The 22,119-nt window shown below is 41.5% G+C and overlaps 1 protein-coding gene across 1 annotated transcript in view; it reads left to right on the top strand.

Moving 5' to 3' along the window:
- Nucleotides 1–22,119, top strand: part of THSD7A (thrombospondin type 1 domain containing 7A) — a 232,121-nt gene that overhangs the window by 175,217 nt on the left and 34,785 nt on the right. The window contains exons 13-14 of the mRNA XM_044429558.1: nt 2,100–2,363; nt 17,375–17,553. Coding sequence (XP_044285493.1) covers nt 2,100–2,363; nt 17,375–17,553 — 443 coding nt within the window. The remainder of the gene's footprint in view (nt 1–2,099; nt 2,364–17,374; nt 17,554–22,119) is intronic.

A 22,119-nucleotide genomic window follows, 5' to 3' on the forward strand; every position in this document is an offset into this window, starting at 1 on the left:
ATCCATCTAAGACAAGAAGAGGTAAGTAGTAGAGAGATCCAAAGTGAGGCTTGCCTTGAGAATGAAGACAAATCACTCACAGCAAATATATTAAAATAATCTCTTCTGTAAGGATATATTTGTTATGAAATGCCAAGTGAGGTCAAGTGGCATGAAGCCCATCCAAAGCCCTGCTGGCTCATGCGAGCCAGGACTGAAGTGGGACGAGGCGTATGTGCTTTTCTTCATCAGCCATCCAGCCATCCTTCCACTTTCCAGTTGGTTAAAATAGGAAGGAATATTCTCACTCCAGCTGCAGGCTGATAAAATAAGAGCCCTGATTTTGAGGCTCCTTGGGGGAACCGGGCAATTTTAGCCCAGGTGAGCCCAAAGTTGTCTCTGCTTCCCCCTGGATCCACATCACTTCATTTGGGGGCCCTCCTTTGGAAGCTGTCTGTTAGGAGATGTCCAGCAGTACCCAAGCCTAAAGTGCTCTCTGTGAACAACCCCTTCAGAAAGATAGATCTGGAAGCAGGACTGTTTTCTTATTTATTTTGAAAATTAGCCCACTTTTCTTCTACTACTGAACCCTATACAAAAAATAACATCTAAATAAATGATCAGGACTGTGCATCTGTTTGCATTATTTATATACTGTCTTATAACAAACATTCTCGGGCCAGTTTACAACTTTTCCCAAGCTGGTGCCCACTAGATATTTTTGAATACAGTTCCTATCATTCCCTCCATTCACAAGGCATGAGGCCTGTAGGTAATGCGAATAATAGTCCAACACATTGAAGCTGGGAAAGTCTTAAGTCTTAAGAAAGCAATTTAAGTCTTACAACTTAAAAGGAATAATTATTGTATTCCATTAAAAAGCAACAAGTAAAAACACAACAATAAAATCAAACAGAACAACAAAAACCACAGAGCCAGATCAATTAAAACAAAGAGCAGAGGGGAAAAGCCCAGTACTGCTAAGCAATATTAAAACCAAAAAATGGTTTGCAATCAAAAATTCTTTGCCTGGTGCCAAAAAAGCCATTAGAACTTTAGAAGATATTCCAACAATGGGAAGAGATGTTTTTCTTGTAGCCACCTGCTATTCCTCAATGGGCAGATGGACTTACAAAAAGACTTCAAATGTTGATCTTAAGGTTTGGGTAGGTGCAGCAAAGCTCATATCAAAACAAACTAAGAAACTGTAGTAATATAGTCTGCAGTCAGAACAGGCAAATGCAGTCAAGAAAATCCAGCTTATCAGCAACAGAAAAAGTAATTTAAAAATGGAATGATAATGAATTGGAGATTAATAAACCCAGTGCAGTTCAGGCATGGGTAGTTAACCCGAGGTCTGCATTTCCCATCATTCTTCATTATTGGCTATGCTGGCTAGGGATGATGGAATGTGTAATTCAGGGCTCTAAGTTGCTCACCCCTTACTTAGCAGCATCAGTCTGTCATTTTCCCTCTTCTGTCACAGAAAACATGAAACAATGAAGCATCAAAATGCCCACTATAATACCTAATACCTATATTGCACTGGCAGTGTGACTATATTCTACCACATAAAGACTTAACAGAACTTTAAACATTTTTACTTAGAAGTAAAGTTCTAGTCCACACTTGGCCATGAAGCTTACCGGATGACTTTGGGCCAGTCACAGACTCTGAGAACAACCTCAGGGTTAATGTGAGAATAAAATGGAGGAGAAGAATTGTGAGAGTCACTTTGGGTTCCTAATAAGAGGAAAAAGGTGGGATATAAATCAGTAGTGATAATTGTTATGCCTCTCACTCTGTATTTCTAAACAGGAATCCTGAAGTTGAATCTACAGGTAAGTACTTGAGGATGAAAAGGTTTTTATAAATTCCAGGTGATTGTGCCTTAGCTTTGCATTGGTTGCCATCCTGGCAATAGCTGAATCCTTGGAAAGGATGGCTTTCCTCATTAGCGGTTAGTGCCTGGTCTAAAGTAACTTCTTTGACAGTTTAATGCTTATTCACTATTAAGGAGATTACGGGACTCTTCAGAAATTTTAGGTGAAACAAATTACCTAGCTTAGTTGCAGCTGACAAAAATAGCACTTTCAGAAACTCTTCCTGCTCCCTTACAGGAAAAAGCAAGAAGAGGGAGAAATGCAAAAATCCTCAGCTGTATCCGCTGATGGAGACTCAGTTTTGCCCCTGTGACAACTATAATGCCCAGCCTGTGGGAAACTGGTCAGACTGTATTTTACCAGAGGGCAAGGTGGACGTACTGCTGGGAATGAAAGTACAAGGTGACATCAAAGAATGTGGGCAAGGCTACCGTTACCAAGCCATGGCCTGCTATGACCAAAACAGCAGACTCGTCGAAACAGCACGATGCAACAGCCATGGTATGTACCAGTCTTCTTCTTCTTGGTCAGTGTTTGCATATTATGGGAGCACAGTATATTAAAAGGATTTGAGGAGGGAAAAATCTAGAGATAGATGCTTTGAAACAGTAGGAAGGTGTCCAGAGTCAATGCATGTTAAGAAAATTCTCGCTGCAAGCCAGGAGAACCCTTACCTATCTCAATGCTTTTTATAGGAGGGTTCATGTGTAAGAGTGTGCCTATTCTACCAGACTTGGTCAAAGCAGACCTGTTGAAATCAGTGTGATAAGGTATTCATGAAGGCTCCTTTGATTTCAATGGATCTAGTCTGACTAAATCTGGATGCTATCAGCAAAACTATATCAAACCCGACTCCTCCTCAGAAGAGTAGAAAAGTATGTACATGTTTTTCAGGAAACATGGGGTTTTCCACTAATTGTAGAAAAGGTAGTATAAAATATTTTAAGTAAATAAAACACATTTCAGTGATTGTTTCACTTAATGTCTTGGGAGAAAAGGAGGAGATATGGACAGATACTACTTTGTGTAGTGGCTACTTACAGATTCTGTATGTAAGACTAAAATGTATTTCTGGACTACTGCTCCAGTGAATAAAGCAGAGAGAAGGTTGTGCTAGCTGGCCTTGCACATATTTGCACATATAATGCATTCCGATGCACCATTTGCATGGAGACTGTATACACGGTTCCAAATACATGTTTATTTGTGTATACATTATCAGAATGTGGGTGCAGCAGCCTATGTGTGTTTGGCATATTTGCATAGTCTCCATGCAGATAGTCCATTTGAGCACAAGGAGGTCAGGCATGACCCCCATCACCCCTCTTCCTCATGTTAATGTGTTCCCAAATAGGAGCATAGATACATTGTTCTTTACTGCTGCAGTGTGTTGGGTCAGATCTTGAGAATTATGCATTGCAATTCAAGTGGGATTGCTATTACAGCTGCTATACATAGCAAGTCATTGTCTATTAGCCTCCAAACAATTTTCACAAGTTTGGGCGAGCAGTGGATTTTACTGCTTTTGTTTAAAACCCCCCTTTCATTAGGGCTATAATAAGACCTTGACAAGTCTAAAGTTGAAAATAAGTGCTTCTAAACATACTTTTGAAAATGATGAGTTGAGAAACCTTAGTCTGCAGGAAACATCAGACAGTGCAAGAGGCTGATGGGTCCAAAAGCTTTGCAAAATGGTTGTTTGTGTGAAGAACTATGAAAGAGCCATGGAAAAAGCATCCATCTGTTCAATAATACAAAGCAGCCAGATCATGAGTAACAGGCCAATGGGATCGTTACCTTGCAGTGCCACAAGGGACATCCTCTTACATTGGAACAAGTTCAAATTGCTGCTTGTGAGAACAGAACACAAGATAGGAGACATTAATCTTTGTAATTCTGTTCGTTTGGTCATTGTGACTCTTAAGTTAGAAAGTCTAGACTTTGGGTCAGAGGTGAATGGGTGAGATTTAAATAGATAGCTTGAACTGGTATGATGTATTTTGATAATAAATGTAGCTTTAATGGGCAGCATAATTAATCCAGTGTAGAGATCCAGACTTCCCTTTGGCAGCAGCAAGTTTTGGGACACTAGCATTAATGTACAAAAATGCTCAGCAACCCGACCATACACTGGCCTTCCCCTTTCTGTGTTTCTAATAAAGAAGCCCTCCAGATGCCTTGGACTTTAACTCCCATCACCTTTGATCGTTGCTCATTCTGGCTGGGGCTGGTGGGAGTTATAGTCTAAAATGTCTAGGGCATGGATCCAGGGCATGCCTGCCTGCCATGAGAGGAATGTTCTGCTTGTAGAGGAACCCCACTCCCAATCTGTAGGATGACCCTCTCTTCTAGGGCACAGTTCATCCCATTCAGCAAGATCTCCTGGATAACGGTGTAGCATTTACAGGGGTTGGGTGTCCATTTCCATTAGCACAATTGATAACAATGTAAATGTGGACCCAAGGACCGGATGGCACTATGTCGGTGAAGACTGAACAATTACATTAGCCCGAGCTTTTGCCAATCCCTACTTTTGCTGCTTCATGCATTAAAATGTTACTGTGTGTCTGAACTAAATTTATGTGTAGAGCTTAGCGATGTTTCAAAACACGGATCCACTTTACAATAAACCGAACAGACTAGAACTCCTTGTTGCCTCTCTTTGGGCTATGTCATATGAAGCAGCTGAGCAATGCTGAAGGCATCAATCTTCCTTCAGTTGCAAGGCAGAACATCTTGTGACTTTATTTCTGTTGAATATCAATGCCACTTGGGTATCTTATGCTACAATATTATGGCCTGTCATACATAAAAGTATCTGGGGTTTATACACAGTGAATTCTCATTCTTTTTTAAAACATGCACAGGCCTCCGTCATATATATTTTTATTATTTATTTGCTTCTGTACTTAGTGACCACTTTATGGGCTACCCTATAACAAAGTTCTTAGGGCAGCACGATATAAAACAATTCACAATTCAATAGCAATAAAAACAAAAGCAAATACAGCATCTATGCAATCCCAGAGAGTAAAGACAGCTTAAATGACCTGGGGAACATAAAAAGATCTTCACCTGGCAACAAAATGATGCCAAGGGAGATTCTAGGTGAGCTTGGAAAGGACATTGTGCAGGTGCCCTCTCTCTCATAGTCATCATCAGCACCCCTCAGCAGGTGGCACTCACAAAAGAAGTCCTCAGAGACTCTGGAAAGAAGTGATCCTTTAGATACCCTCTTTCAAGCCATAAAGGGCCTTAAAGGTCAAAACCAGCACCTCAAATTGGAATGGACTGGCAGGCAGCCCTTAACAATCATGATACATTTGTGAACCTTTGTCACTGTTTCCCGCTGAGTAGCCTCCCCAGCATATTCAGGACAAGTGACTTTGCAGAGGCATCTCCAAGTGCATCACATTGCAACAGTCTAAACAGAAGCTTAGATGGCAGAGTCATCACAGACATGTCCAACCCAAGCTGGTACGCTCTCTGCATGCTGCTTGTGCCGGCAGTTTCCCAGATGGACCTGTGAGCTCTCCCAAACTGTGACTGTGCTCCTTTAGGGGAAGTGCAGCCCAGGAGAAGGATAAATCCTATTTACCTTCATGCAATGTATTCTCTCATGCTCTTTGTTTCCTTTTCCTAATACTTTTCAAAATTTTTGCTTCATTTTCCAAAGGCAGCAATTGAACTAAAATCTAGCAATCTTCCTGGGTATATAAGACATCATGCTAGCTGGTTTATATTCCAAATTCTCATCAATTTTTGCTTAAGTCTTCAGAATTTTTAAAAATGTTTGCCCATCTGTGGTTGCTTATATAGACCTGGGGTTTATTTTGGGGTGTTCTTTTAAAAAGAATTGTGGAGGTAGTATATCTTCTGTATAACATTCTTTGGGTCCTTTTATTTTTTAATGAGCTGGGAAAATAAAAAGGGCTTCACCGGACACTGCAAATTCAAAACTGCATTTTATTGCATAACTTGTTATTTCAGTTTGCAAATAAATCAAATGTGAATCTGTGATTAAAAAAGAATATTAATAGCTAGAAAGTCTTGGGAAGGCAATGGTGGGATTCAAGAGAGCAATTTTAATTCTGTTGAGCTGATAGAATTTTTCAGAAGATCTTCCCTGAGGCTGCAATCCTTTACACACTTACCTGGGAGTAATTCCCATTGAACTCAGTGGGAGGCATTTTGCGTAGGCAGCCAGAGGACTGCAGTGTAAGTCATTTAATCTCAATCACAACTACCCATCCAGCAAAATGAAGATAATTGATGCCAGGTCACCTCTAAAAATGCTTAAGAAACTTGTGAATGCAAAATGCCGCAGAAAAGTTTAAATATATAATGTGAATGGTAATGAGAATATTCTGGCTTTTTACTAAATTAGTCATGTTCCCTGTGAGTTCATATTTTGAAGTTTACAGCCCACTGCACCAGTAGCATCTATTCAAAAATCCCCACGGTTCTTTCTGTTATCCAGAAGGAAATGATGGCAGAACCCCTTTTACCACTGATTCAGGATTGTGCGGTATAATAGGGCCATTGAGGATTATGACCGTCTTCTCTTGTAACTCTTCTCTTGGCCGGCACTCTGATGCAACAGAGAGATTTAACATTTTTATATAGGTCATAATGCACTTCTTAATTCATGTCAGTTTATTTTTAAGACCTCAGGCACAGTCAACCAGTCCAGGATGGCTTGTCTGCTGCCTTATTAGTGTGAGATTATTTTCCCCTTTAGCATTAATTAAATGAGATACATTGATTTGTGCTGACTCTACAAAGCTCTGTGTGGTTGCAAGGCTTAGGCAGGGGATTAGATGGGGATATCTGTGCATCGGCAAATGTTTTCAGAACAGCTGTTGGGAGTAGCCATGTGAAGTGCTGAATTTCTTATTTAATTGCTTGTGTGTCTCATAATAAACTCTAAGATGCTATAAAAAGAGTCCATGTTGCTACAGCCATAATTTTATAGTTTCCTCTGTATACTTTAATCATTTTTAACAGTGTTTTTACGTACTCCTTCTTTCAGCTATGTGATTGGAAAGCAAAGTGAAATAGAAATTCAGAAGAAAGCCTTTTTGGCTTTCTTTTGCCTTGAACCATGTCTTATGCAATACACAGTATTATTTCCGGTCCTGTTTTTAAACTGGATTATTTAGCTTGTCATTAGCCTCTTCAAGTATTTAGAAAAGCAGATAAAGAAGTAAAGGAAGCAAAACCAGCCTAAAAAGAATGCTAGTATATTCTGATTCTCAGCATTATTACTGAAGGCTGCATTAAACAATCCTGTGTTTCCATGCCTACAAAGCTATTACATGGTAGCCTCTATTGAAATTACTTGAACTGCATCCCTAAGAAGTGCACAGTAAACACGATACGTTAATTTTAGTATCCCAATTAGTACTTTGCATGTGTTGCATTTAAAAATGTGTACATGATTTCCTATTTTTAAAAAGTTCATGAAGTATCTTTTAAGGGACTAGCACATCTCCAGTTCTGTGCTTACCATGAATCTGCTAGACTTCAGATACCAGGTTTGCCAAGTCTGTATTAACAGGTGAACTGAATCTACGTTAGACCCTCTCTTAAGTCGCAGCAGTATGAGCTGTTAGTGCATAAGCTGATTAGGAGATGGGGCTTTTATATTGTGCCATCAGTTCACCCTTAGGCACATAGGCTGTGATCCTGCCCAAATTCTTTGCCAAATAAGCACAAAGCAAAAGCTTCCTAAAAGCCCAGGGAGTGGGAGTGGGAGTGGGAGTGGAGGGGGAGGGATGCTTCATCCATATTCAGTTACTTGGTGGTACTTTCATTGGCGCAATGGGCCTTTCTTCTAGATAAATGAGCTTTGGGTCAGGATGTGAGAATGAATTACACAGAGTCACCTTTTATAGGCTTGCAGGCCTCATGATCCTGTGCTTGATCAACAAAAATGTTAAGAAGAATATTTAACAACAGATTAAGCCAAAGTGCCCATGTTTGCTCATCCGGGTCTGACTGATGCATCACTTTAAAATTTTGATGTACAAGAAAAACTCAGTTGCCATTTTAACCAGTGTCACAGCTTCTAATCTCGCATGACCCACGAGGTGTCCATTAGCATGAAAAACTAGGGAAGCCTCTCTTTGGTAAAGAAGAGGCCAAACTGCTGATACAGAAGATCAATTGCTGTGTGCCACTGAAGCCTTGGAGGCTAATCCTGAAAACAAGATAAAAGACATGCCGTAGTTCAATCCATCATTCCGTGGGCTCTTGTGACATAGCCATGAATACAAATATGTCAGGTGGATTGTAAATACCTTTGAAAGTCAAGGAAAATCCAAGTGTCATCCTTCACAGACTGTGAAAGATCAGTTCTGTGGAAGCTGTAAGTGTATTTAAGTAAAAGAGAGTCAACAATCAGTTTTCTGTATATAATATTTATTGCATAATTCCAAGCTTATATTTCTACAAAGGTGTGGCAGTGGATATTGATGACCCTCATTCATTTCAAGTAGCTCTGGAAAAGTGCCCAAATGTATAAATATTATCAGATTACATGTTAATCATAATAGGGATTATCCCCCCCACAACCAACAAAAGCACAATTTGCTTTCCCAATTACTTAATTTTATTATTTGAAGATAAGGATTATATTTATTTTTATTTGGGTCCAGGTACATATTATATACCTTTGTCTGGTATTTTCTTTGGAAAGCTACCTGAGAAATGGGACAATCAGCTTGACTCCTCCAGATTTTGATTCAATCCACTTTGTTTACTATTTATTTAATTTCTATACCTCCCCATGGCCAAAGTTTTCTGGGGGAGAAATTGTATGAATTCAATGAACAGTATATATAATACTTCAGAGTCACAGATAGTTGAATGGGGGAGAGACTTTTTTGAAATGTTTTCCTTGAAAGAATTTATAATTCATGAACTCTGAATGCCTGCCAGGGTTTCAGGAGATATCTGTTTGGTTCACACTTTAATATGCTTAATCCATTTTGCACTTTTGAACTAGTGGATGAACTAGTTAGCTATTGTTTCAAATACACTCTTTTCTAGATTTTACAATCATTGAGAAATACATATATACATATATGTATACACACACATAAAATACATATATAAAGTGCATGTAAATACATATATATTGTATACAGAATGTTCAAATATGTATTATATTAGGATACCTGCTTCAAAGCACACAGGCACACACACATGCACAATGAAAATGTATATAAATGCATATATTAGAAGAAGTTCAAACATAAATGTGCTCAGCTTCCCTGCATTTTAAAAAAAGGAAGTTCAGAATGAAATAGAGTTATGCTTGGAAAAATAAGAAACAGAGAAACCGGAGCTGACGGATCTGTCTGGTCTAAGGGAGATGCTGTCGTTGTCATTCCAACCCATGACAAGCCAACCACATGCTTTGTCCCCCAGTCCATTTTATATGTGAATGGGGAATATGCTTCAGATGATGAGAGGAGCAAAGCCAGCCCTCCTCCCCTGCCTTACCTCACCACACCCCATTGCTTTGACCTTCTTCTCTCAGACCTACTCACTCGCATCATGTTCCCCTTTCCCTACACTTGTTTTCAGGAAAAGAGGGGTGTGCGCATGCACATGTGTGTGCGTGCGTGACCCCCCCACACCCCCCTACCACTTGTATATGCACAGGGAGCATAGGGGAATGGCTGCCTTCAGCACAGCTAGGATATTTCTGGCTGCCTAGCCCACTTTTTAAAAAATATATAACTAGCACAGCTTATATTTTCAAGGATGAGTAGTTAAAGTCTACATCTAAGTAGGGGCGCCAGGGGCATCATGCATTTTTTCTTTTGATACCTGTTCAAGAACTGCTCATAAGCAATTCCTTTATTTCTCTTTTTTACCTGACACATTTATTTTACACTGTACTGAACCTCTAGGACTAATTCCTGTTACATGATTATAACTCCCTCTATGGTATAATTGCATTGTAAGTCTCCTGTCCGCAGCTTCCCCAGCTGGCTTTGCTTTCCCACAGGCCTCTGTTCCTTCCATATAGCCATCTGACTATTCTTCCCTGTCTCCTTTGTGTCGGGTTTCCTCTGCTGTATGCGTGCTTGCATCCAGTTCTGTTTGCCCGTGTGTTATTAATCAGAAACATGAAGGGGCATTTGGCCTGAACATGTGAGAGATGATGAATGTTTCGGTCAAGTGTTGGGACATTAAGGTCTAAAGGTTAGAGTTAAGTGCATTTCGCATTTCAATTAAGACATAAACAATTTTGCAGATGTCCAGTTTCATCAAGAGTCATAGCACTTGACATTGTAAAAAACATTAGCAAAATATTGTTTATCATCCCTCAGCTTTTAGATGGGGAAAGGTAGTTTAACTTGCAATGCCCACAAGTCATCGCAACATTGTGTTTTGTGGTGTGAGAAGGTTAAGGGGTACCAAGTGTGCCCCCAGTGTTTCCTACTGTCTGTGATTGTGAATCTTTTCAAAAGGGCATAACCATTGAGAAGTTTTGTGGTGTGTTAAGGAGTGTGTCCCTAGTGTTTTCTATTGACTGTGATTGTGCATCTTTTCGAAAGGGCATAACTGTTGAGAAGTAACACCTTAGAGGGTAGTAATCTGTTATTCCTTCTAGGAAGAAGGCCAACATGAGGAAATGTGTGCTTATAAGGAATCATAGCTTCCTAAGATACAGTAAACTGTATTTCATGTATATAGCAAAAGTGCAAAGAAAGCTATGGGCATACTTATTTATTAACAATGTTTATATTCTACTTTTCATTTGAAACTAATCCCAAAACAGTTTACAAATGAATAAAGAACAAAAAAAGAGACCACTCATCTGCACTGCGATAGGCTGGTACAGAGCCAGTGCATGGCTGCCAGAAAGCCAAACTAAATTGACCTATTTTCAATAAATGCCCAGAACAAGGCCAATTTCAGGCCTGGAGGACCTCAACAGGGAGAAAGACCATTCCACAGAGGGGGTGCAGCTGCAGACAACACCAATCTCAGTGTTGCTACAAAATGAAAATTGGTGGACTGCAGCATGGGCCAGTCCTTTCCTCAAGATTGTAATGGTCTTGGGCAGGAGGTGTTCCTTGAGGTATCCTGGTCCTAAGTTGTGTAGGGGTTTGCATACGAATGCCAACATCTCAACCCAGCTCAGAAGCATACTGGCAGCCTGTGTCATTCCTAACATGCTTATGGCAGGACCTCCCACCCACCCCCTCCTGTCAGTAATCTAGCGGCTGCATTCTACAATAGCACCAACTTCCAGTCCAACCTTAAGTGCAGCCTCACAAAGAGCATGTTGCAGCTATCCAATCTTGGGTTCCCAGTGAGTAGAACTCAGTGGCTACGCTGTCTCTGTCCAGCAGTGGGTGCAAGTGGCACAGCAGCTTAAACTCGTTGAAGGTATGGCTAGCCATGAAAGTGCCTTCAACTTCCAACTGTATCAGTGGATCCAGAAGTATCCACAAACTGTGAGCCTCTTCCTTCAGGAGAAGTGCAATCCCATCCAGAGCCAGTAATCCCTCTAATTCCCAGACCTGGGAACCACTCACCCATAGTGCCTCCATTTTATGACCATTCAATTCAGCTTTATTGGCCCTCATCCAGCCCACCACTGTGACATCTCCCTAGTAATGCAAAGATCATACTTCCCACATCCATCTTTGTTTTACAAATTATGAACACGCTTCGTGTCATACATAAAAATGTAATATAAAAGGCCAAAGTTTAACCAAACTATACTCCTTGAAATGTGTTATTTATTATGACCAATAAAACTCACAACGCAATAATTTTAATTATTTCTGGATTCATGTTTACCATGTTTGCTGCCTTGTTACACAATCATATGCATGTCTGTTTGGAATTTGGGTCTGTATGGAAGTCCAATTTGCTTCAGTGGTACTTATTCCTAGGTATGCATGCTTTGAACTGAAGCCTAAATTACAGGAGTTACAGTCTAACAAATCTTAAGGGCAGCAGATTGCCCACCCCTGTTTTAATCAGACAACTTTCAGAGATTATGTGGCTTGTATCTTCCGTCTCCTGTAGCTTTACATAGTGGATAGATTGCCCATATACTTGCTTAAATGTTCCCACGGAGCCCGTTAGCTGAGTTTGTGCTAGCTATCATTTAACATATTAAGGGATGCATTGCAATTATGTAGTTGGTATAAAAGTCCACGAGTACTAAGTACCACATGTGAGTGCATTAGACTGTGATGGTAAAGCTTCCTAAGCATCATCATGGAGGTATAGATGCTCACTCTTTCTCTGGAAGTTTGCCTGCTCTAAATGCTTAAATGCTCCTCAAAGGACTGGCTAAGCATCTCTCTCCTCCTGTGCAGCCACATCCTTAACTGCTTCTCAGGTTTCAGTTTGCATTAGCTGATTGACTCGCTTCCGTTACTGCAGTCTTAGTCCCCCATGGCCGCGTTCCATACCATGCCAGTAATATGCATTAGGAGTAGGCAGTCTTTACCCTGCCTTACAGTCGGCCTGCAAACACGTAGGTCAGACTTAAGCTGAGCAGGGGTATGTGCCTTGCTCCGGATCAGTTCCACCATAACCAGATATGCATGAGGGCCATTACTACATCCCTGCCATGGTAATGCTCATCTTTGCACCACACTCAGACATGCAAGCGGACAGTATGGAGCTAATCACAATAGTCTGCCTTGCAGGGCTGTTGTAAGGTTCATAGAATGCTTTGGAGAGTTGAAATGTGCTGTACAAATACTAATAATTTTAAGGCAAGACTCCTCTGTCTGCCAGAAGAGAAAAAAGTGCTACAGCTCCCAGCACTTACTCTAGGACATATTTCTGGAACTGGAGGGCTTTTTTCTGTCTAAAGAGGTGTAGGCTTGTTTTCCTAAGTGATCTTTCCAGGTTTCCTTCACTACACTTGTGAACTCGTTTTAATTTGCAAGAACTATTGGAAAGTTTCCGAATGAATGAGTGAATGAACAAATTAATGCCTTTCAGGAAGACCTCATCAAACTCCAGTTTTAAGGAAGCCCTACCCTCTTTAGAAGACACAAGGATTGTACATGCCACTTTGATGATAAAGGGAACTAGTGAGACCCCCAAGAAAATGTAGCTGTCTTGTGGAGGGTTTCTGTCTAATGCAGCTGTCAGTCAGGCTTGCCCTGCTCCAGGATGCTCTGTTCCATTCCCGCTTCTCCCTGGTTTTTGTCCTGCTCCCCATCTCCCTAACCTGCACAGCCAGTTATCGTTTGGTGGCCACTGAGCACATGCAGCTCTTGCTGGACTGTTTCAATTTTCTCCCATATACTTTTTTGAGCAGCTGGATACTTCTGCAAGTGGGATATGGTTTTATGTGTTTCATAACCAACTTGAGTACTTTATTTTGATCTGGAAAGGCAGGGTAGTAATCTCCAAAGTTTCTTCTCTTAATCACAAAAAACAGCAAATTCCAGTTCGCATGCAAGGTGGTAAGGACAACTTAATCAGATGCTTGTTGCAGCAGCCCACAGAGGGACACCTGGAAACCTTTTATTGCTCCTAAGAATAGTTGTTCATGCCCATCGTTGCCACTTGCATGCCTTTCTGTTGGAATTCCTCTGGAATTCAAGCAGGTGACCTGTTGAGCTCCCTCTGAAGCAGACCACCATGGGCTGGCAGACCAAATGGGCTTCCAGCGAGTGTTAGTGTATAGGCATTGTTAATCAAGTTGTTCAGGGTGGCATTAGGAGCATCCATTGCCATTCAGGACTGTCTCCCTGGACTCTGACTCTGTAGCTGCTGGACAGCCAGCCCTGAACTGCACTCATTAGCTGTATGGCCCAAAGACTGTCAGACATGATCAGCTGTGCTCTGAGCAACGCACTTGCCAATCAACATCTATGCATTAGTAGTTCTTATAGGAGCTGACATCTATGATTCCTTAAACTAGTTCTCTGTCTGCAAAGCTTGAATCACTTCAGTCAGAACCAGCAGACTTGAACTAATGGTAAATGTTCACATATTTGGCCTCAGGGATAGGTGAAAGTGATATAGATTTTATATTTTGCAATGTATTTATTTTTAAATATATATCCCACCCTTCAAAAAGGGGTTGTTTAGTTTTTTTGTTTTGTGTTTTGGTAGGGTGACTGTGCAACATATAAAAACAAAGTACATCTGATCAAAACTGATATATACAGCACCAAAACCCTTTTTAATAAGTAGAAGTAGTAATAGTAGTAGTATTTAATAGCTTGATAGTAGTAGCTCATAATAATAAAATCCATTTCACGAGGGAGTATAATTGTTTAAAGGCCTGTCTCTCTTCCTCTGCCCCACCTCTCTATTTGGGTGCTCAGCCTGGGGGACTGCCCAAACAGAGGAAACAGAGCTCCCAAATAGAGCGCCTCTATTCAGGAGCTGGGGTGATCGCCCCACCTTACACTCAGTGATGGGTCTCCCGAGCAGAGCTTCCAGAGAAGATCGTAGCATATTGGAGTCTGCTTGGGGATGTAGACCAACCCTCAGATTTCTGCTGTACAGCACCAGTACTTCATACGCAAGTATGAATACTTCAATTACAAGTGGCACCGGCAGCAAACTCTGCTTTGTATTCTTTCCTCCTAGCAGGACTGTAGGTGATCAGGCTGCCAGCGAGCCATAACCTACCTGAAGGCACTATAAGATGCCAGGAGATCAAGCCAGTCCTCCCACTTTCCTCATTTGCCCCCCCCCACCCCCTTTTCCTCCTTTCCTTGCCTGACCCAGAGCTTAAGGCTTCAGTCCCATAAAAGATCTCTATGAAGACAAACACAATCTTGTTTCCCAGCAATCCTGTTCTGACTCAATTTCCATCAGCACTCATCCCCTGTATTGGTTACTGGTGGGAGGGCCACCATGCATGTCATATCCTGGTCTTTTGTGGAGCATACCACTGTGAAGGAAGTCTTCTGCAAAATAGTTATTTTCAGAACCGTAGCAGGTTCTTACCTAGCCTAGCAGCACTGCCATCACCTTTCAAAACACTGACAATCAGAGCAAAGCACCTGCATTTTCTTTAGAGCAATTATTGTGTATGCAACGGTGGGCAGATGGCTGTTAATCTGCAGATCACTGTTGTAGCAGATCACTGCCTCTTTTTAGCCTCGTTCTCATGCTAAGTGTTAAGTGCACTGCTTTCAAGAGGATCAGGCACATTTGGTGTAGCCTGTCTGTGAATATACAGTATAATAGCCTTCACAGATAGATCTTAGTTTTGCTGTGGAAGGGCAAGCTGACGTACAGCACATTTTACTTAACATATTGCTGTGGAGCGTGAGAGGTATGTAACAAAAGACAGTTTGATGCCCGTTACATTTCCAGCTGTCAGAAAGTCAGAATGGTAGACATTTCATGAGCATGAATCCTAACAAGACACCACAGCGGGTGTGCAGGTATTTTTTCTTCAGCGAAAGCTCTGGATTCATGTATCAGTTTTGCCATTGAATTTTAATACACTCCTAATGAGGAAGAGCCTTCTGCCTTAACAGAATCTTGTCTGTTGGATCCTATAAGCAACTGGAGGGTTGCTTAACTGAAAGGCTTCTCATAGTGCTGGAACTTGGGTTCATCCATGAAATTAATCCTGGATAGGAAAAAAAGTCCCTTTAAATACAGAGCGTAACTCATTGATGGAAGGAGTCACCATGCAAGATGGTGGACCCTAGCTGAGGAGGCTTGGATAGGACATAGATGAAAATGCTGATGTTCTTTCAGCTTGAGGGCCAATTTCAGGTTTGGAGGAGCTATCAAGGACTGTCTAGTGGTGAACCTATGGCACACATGCCACCATGGACATGCAGAGCCCTCTAGGCCAGGACACTAGCCAAGTTGCCCGAGCATTGCCCTAGCAGCCACACATCAGATAACAGTGCAGTGCCAGGCGATGATGCCTCAAGCCACGACCCATTAACTGCAACTCGTCCGAGCTTTCGCATGGCTGGTCAGTGCGCTGCCAAGGATATATATATGTTTGCTTGGACTGGCCGTGAGTTGTATTTTCCAAACTAAAACCTCAGTTTTCAGGTATTATTGCAGTGTTGGCACTTTGCAATAAATAAATGGATTTTGGGTTGCAATGTGGGCACTCGGTCTCTAAAAGGTTCTCCATCACTGGGTTAGGGTTGGAAAACGAGGTGTCCTGGCATGATTTTGATGGTTGGAATGTGTTTAGAATGGGCAAAAATGATGAGTTGTGCACAAAAATCTACTCAAGGCTTCCTCAAAATCCCTCTCTTTTCAATGGTACTTCAGCCCTATATTAGGGTTAGGAGTGTGCACCAGAGTAGGGTTAGGGTTAGAGAAATGAGGTGTCCTGGCATGATTTTGATGGTTGGAATGTGTTTAGAGTGGGCAGAAATGATGAGCCATGCAGGAAAAGCTACTCAAGGAAGACTTTTACAAAATTGCCCTCTTTTCAATGGAAATTTACCCCTGTATTAGGGTTAGGGGTGTGCACCAGGGTAGGGTTAGGGTTAGAAAAACGAGGTGTCCTGGCATGATTTTGATGGTTGGAATGTGTTTAGAATGGGCAAAAATGATGAGCTGTGCAGAAAAAGCTGCTCAAGGAAAGCTTTTTCAAAATCGCTCCTTTCAATAGTGTTTTACTCCTATATTAGTGTTGGGGGAGTGCATCAGGGTAGTTAGGGCAGTGGTGGTGAACCTATGGCACGTATTCCACAGCAGGCATACAGAGCCTTCTCTGTTTGCACGTGAGCCAATTCGTGGCAACATCGCCCCAGGAGCCTAATATCGGATAACAGCACACATATGGGCCATATGCATACTCGGAAAGGAGTAGCGGCGCCAGGCAATGACATCATGAGCCGTGACTTGTCCAAGTTTTTGCATGACCTGTCAGTTCGCTTTTTCATGGCTTGATATATGTATATTTCCTTGGACTGGCTGTGAGGTTTTTTCCAAACTAAAACCTCAGTTTTCAGTTTTTATTGTAGTGTTGGCACTTTGTAATAAATAAGTGGGTTTTGGGTTGCAGTGTGGGCACTCAGTCTCTAAAAGGTTCATCGTCACTGGGGACCATGTTCCAGTGATGGGCATGACCACAGGCAGAATGAGTGAGGCCAAAGCCAAAAGGGCAGGGCCAAATATATCTATATTAGAATTATTTAAGTAAAGCTCTTACTGTCAGTAAGTAAGCCTTAGAAGACACATTTCAACTTTTTGGATTGGGGAGGGTGGAGATTCACAAAGGCTGAGAAGACACCAAAGGACAGGGTCAGGTGAAGATTGCCCTGAGGTTCAACACCTTTGGATTTTACAAATTTGTGGAGGGCAGCTAAATGGGATGTTCATATACGCGGAAGTAGGTCTCTAGAGTCCATATACTAGGGGAGGGGTGATACCAGGGGAGGCCAATCTTCTTCACTTGTTTGTGGGCTTCCTGAAACTGACTGGTTGGCCTCTGTTGGCAGTAAGATGCTGGACTAGATGGAACTTGGATGTGATGTTCTGAGATGGTGCTTCAATTTCTTTTCATTCAGGGTACATCGAAGAAGCTTGCATCATTCCTTGCCCATCAGACTGCAAGCTTAGTGAGTGGTCCAGCTGGTCCCGCTGTAGTAAATCCTGTGGCAGTGGTGTAAAGGTCAGGTCGAAATGGCTCCGGGAGAAGCCCTACAATGGTGGAAGGCCATGCCCCAAGTTGGATCATGTCAACCAGGTAATTTTCTAGTCTTTGCACTTCATCACTTTATAATTATTTCTATTACATTTGAAATCTATACAAAGATTAAGACATTTCTTCTCTTTTTAAATACTTCATTTTAAGACACAAACATCAAAATAGCAGCACTGCCAACAGAGGATAAAAAATGACAATGGCTACTTGGATCTAATCTCATTATGGTGCCTTTTTAAGTGCTTAGGGGCACCTGGAATGTCTGTTTGCACTTTGTCCTTCTTAGCATGCAGAGTCCATGTTGGTTTATACCTAGGATCCAACCTTTTACAGGGTCCCCTGACCTCCCATTGTAGAAGGTCCTGGAATAAGTCTGGCAGTGCAGGGCAGAAGAAAGAATGTTTTGAAAATAAATAAATACAACTTTAAAAGAAATATCAATACATACAGAAACTGCAGGTGGCAGGTCCTCTTAGCAGAAGCCTCCTCCCTCTACTCTCACATAAAAAGTAATGTGTCTTCTAGTTGATGCTGATCTGAAATACACACGCTGCCTCTAATTTGTCCGTTCGATAGTCACCTCTGTTGTTTTAGTTACCATTGCAATTAATTAATGGATTACAACTCATTACTCAACTACAATTAATTGGGTGATGGCCCTGCTTTATACTGGCTTATTAGTATACAAGAGAGTTCTGCTTTTATATGTTTGACCACAGCAATAGTGAAGATGGATAGATGTGTGTGTGTAGAAAAACAGAAGAAAATGCAAGTAGAAAGCAGAAGCAGAAGCAAAAGTAGGAGTAAAAATAGGAGAACGACCATTTGGGGCTTCCTTCAACAGATGTTTAAGAAGCTTTTGGTCTGATCCAGAATTAGCCATGTTTAGAGTAGACCCATTGAAGTCAATGGACTGTGTTAATCATGAAAAACTCTTCCTGGTTATTTCAGTGAATTTGGAACACTCATTCAGCCCGGCCCCCATGTTCAAAGCAACTGCATAAAAGAAAGACAGCTTTGTATCCTGCCCAGATCTGACTGATGTCCAACTTGAATTTTGATTTAATCTGCATTTTCCCCAGCAAGTGAAACACTCCCCCCACCATTGAGTTTTCATTTCCATAAATTCTCTTTCCTGTGGGATGAAAAATATGCAAAGGGAGGAACTGTTGTCCATTCATCTTTGAATAAGATGTACATTTGCTAAATGCCATCGTGTTGACATTTTTGCAGGCGCAGAAGGAAATGGCCTGCTGATTTGATTTTCTACTTAAGAGGATGTAATTAGTTCTAGTTTAGAACATAATAAGTGTTAAACTAAAGCTAATAAACCAAATTTGTAATCCAATTTAACACTAAACACAAGTGAGCATAAAGGCTAGGTTTCTGAGGACAGGTATGAAAATCTGGGGCAAGGTAGGAGATATTTTAATTGGAATGTGTACCAAATCCTCTGCTTCCAGAATAATTCACAATACTTCAAAATCCACTCCCATTCTTCAGATATTAAAATAGTGGGTGAGTGGATGATGAGCTCTATTTTTATAACAATGCTGCCCTCTAATGGTAGCTTGTATAGCATTTGTCATATTTGTAATTTTACCTTTCAGTTGAGGGTTCATTCAGACCTTGCCTCTGTCGCTCATTGTTCTACCACTAAAGTCCAAGGAATTCCCATAAATACATTATTTCTCCTCCTAGAATTGCAAGCTTGGTTTTTAATCTTCCTTTGGCACTGAATTTAAACAACTGCATACATGTCTCTGTACTGAAAATTGTGGCACAATTTGCTGAAAGAATCTGGCCAGGGGTGTTAGGAACAGATATGGAGGTGAAACTTAAGACTGGATTTTGGGGTTGGACGTGTCCTTGGGTTGTTAAATGTATATGAGTTGCTTTCTTTCTTTGCTTCTGTCAAAAAAGCATTGACAGTTCAAACAAAACAAAGCATCCAAGCAAGGGAACTCACTACAGAGCAACAAACACACCAATGGAATAAAGAAAATGGCTTCAGGGAGGAAGTGCACAGCCAGAGAGAAAGAGCCAAAGTGCCAAACCTCTGTCCAAGTCATTCATGCATACTTGTGCTCTGCTCTGTGGAGGTTTGAGGTTATGTGTAAGGATAATGCACCACAAGGGGCCCAGTGACAGCTTGTATGTAGTGTGCTCCAACATGTGTGATCTCTTCATCCAGTTTTCTGTAACAGCACCAACAAAAGCAAAGCCATTGGTCTGGGCAAAGTCTTGGGGACTATCGGTTTTATTTATGCCCGAGCACCAGGGCGCTCTGGAGGCTGAGCTCGCAGCCTGCCCCTTGCAGTTGGCATGGAAAGAACCACAGTGGCTGTCCGCACCACAGGGGGACACCTGGCCTTGCTGGAGCGGGGGCACGATGGGATAGGGAAGGGAGGAGGCTAAGGCCCTGCAGTTGTACCTGTCCCATTTGGTGCCCCAGCCTTCTTCCCTTCCTGGCATTAAATCTAGATGGCAGAAAACAACTGTCTACAGAAAATGCTAGGTGTGATGCACAACAGTTCCCATGGTGCTCAAGCTCTTATATTGGACACTCGCAAGCCTCCAAGTTTGGAAGCTTAGGAGCATCTGCTGCAGTGGCTGTAGGACTACTCTCTGAGTAACATGCCCACTCAGGGAGCATGAGGTACTAAAGGATATTCTACACTTCATGAATATCCTTTAGTACCAAATGCACTCCCTTCTAAATCTCAAAGTGTGGGAATCCCACACATGCAGCTTGTCTCAGTGAGACTGTGTAATCTGCCCTTTCTCTCCAGCTTAAAGGAAATCAAGAAGCTGGATCCTAGAGTGTGTTTGCAATAAAAGCAGCATATGGAAGGCATGTATACAATTCCTTCAAACACAAGTGGAAGGATTAGAAGGCACAGCAGGCCTGGTGAACAATTTTATTTATTTATTAAAACATTTCTATGCCGCTCCATTCGCTGAAGCCTCGGGGCGGCTCCCAACATAAAATTAAAATACAAGAAATAACAATATAAAATAATTCTCCCTGGCCAGATAAAATAAGCAAATAATATTAACAATTAAAATGATGCTTAAATAAAAAGGTCTTCGCCTGGCACTGAAAAACAAATAACGACGGCGCCAGGTGGACCTCTCTGGGGAGTGCATTCCATAGATTGGGCGCCACTGCAGAGAAAGCCCTCCTCCGAGTACCTACCCTCCTAATTTCTTTCACAGAGGGTTCCCGGAGAAGGGCCTCTCCTGCAAAATATACAATTTAATGTATATTTAAATTGGGTGCTTGATTATGTTTTTGTTTAAATAGCGACTATCATTAGCAAGTGACTGGAATTGCAATATGGAGTGGACTAACATAATAAGTAATATCACAGTGCTACTGCATGTTATGCTATTCCCATGTCTTGGAATCAGTGTGAGCAAGTGTCACCCTGATTTGGGAAACGGCGCTCCAGGAGGGAGGCATTAGGCTTCACCCCACTTTCATCCCAAAGTTTACAAAATTATGCATGGTGAGGAGAAAGTGGACAGGGAGACATTTTTCTCCCTCTTACGCATTCCCAGAATCCAAGGTTGTCCCTCATAGTGGAAGAATTGGGACAGATAAAAGGAAGAACATTTTCACACAGTGCAAAGTTACGCTATGAAATTCAGTGCTACAAGATAGAGAGATGGACACTAATTTGGGCAGCTTGAAAAAGGAACTGACAAATTCAGGGGGAAAAGGCTACTTGTCCTGGTGGTGATATGGTACTTCCCATATCAGAAGCAGTGTGCCCACTCGCACCAGTTTCAGGGCCACATGGGTGGGGGAGTACTGTTGTACGCACGTGCTCCTCACGGATCTCCTCTGAGCAGCTACTTGGCCACATGTGAATGGAATGTTGGACTACATGGACCTTGGTGTGATCCAGCACGACATGACTTAAAGTTCTTACCTAAACAAACAACAATTTTTAACACTTAGGATATAATTGTATGTATTCTTAGACCCCTGATCCCCACAAAAAGAGAAAAGTTCTACAGCTCCCAGCATCCACTAGCCAGCATCACGATGCTGGAAGTTTTAAAACAAAGTGTAAATTTGAACTCCCATATCTTTATTCATACTCAAAGAATGTGATAAATTTACACCAAACTTGTGTACTTATCACCTGTTTTGCTCACTGATAGATAGATAGACTTAATTACACTTGAGGTTTGGTTTGTTTATTTGCTAGGCATCTGAAAAGAGAAAACCTTCTGCAGACTTTTAATACAAATTTTAAATTTGGAACAATCTCTTCTTAATTCTTCTTGAAACTGTTCCAGCTCCCTGAAAGTCATTCTCTATTTCATAGAATCATAGAATAGTAGAGTTGGGAGGGGCCATGAAGGCTATCGGCTCCAAGCCCCTGCTGTTGCAGGACACCAATTTACACCATCCCACTCAGATGGCTGTCCAGTTTCTTTCTGAATGTCTCTCATGACTCTAGGCAGCTGGTTCCACTGTCATAGCTTGCCATGGCTTGTGCCTTTTCACCCCTTCATACATCTTAAGTTCTTTCTATACCTCAAAATTGCACAAATGAATGTTAATAATATTTTAAAAAATAATTATCTAACCAA

Source organism: Varanus komodoensis, unplaced genomic scaffold, assembly GCF_004798865.1.
Source record: "Varanus komodoensis strain SLA01 unplaced genomic scaffold, ASM479886v1 scaffold2, whole genome shotgun sequence".
Lineage (NCBI taxonomy): Eukaryota > Metazoa > Chordata > Lepidosauria > Squamata > Varanidae > Varanus > Varanus komodoensis.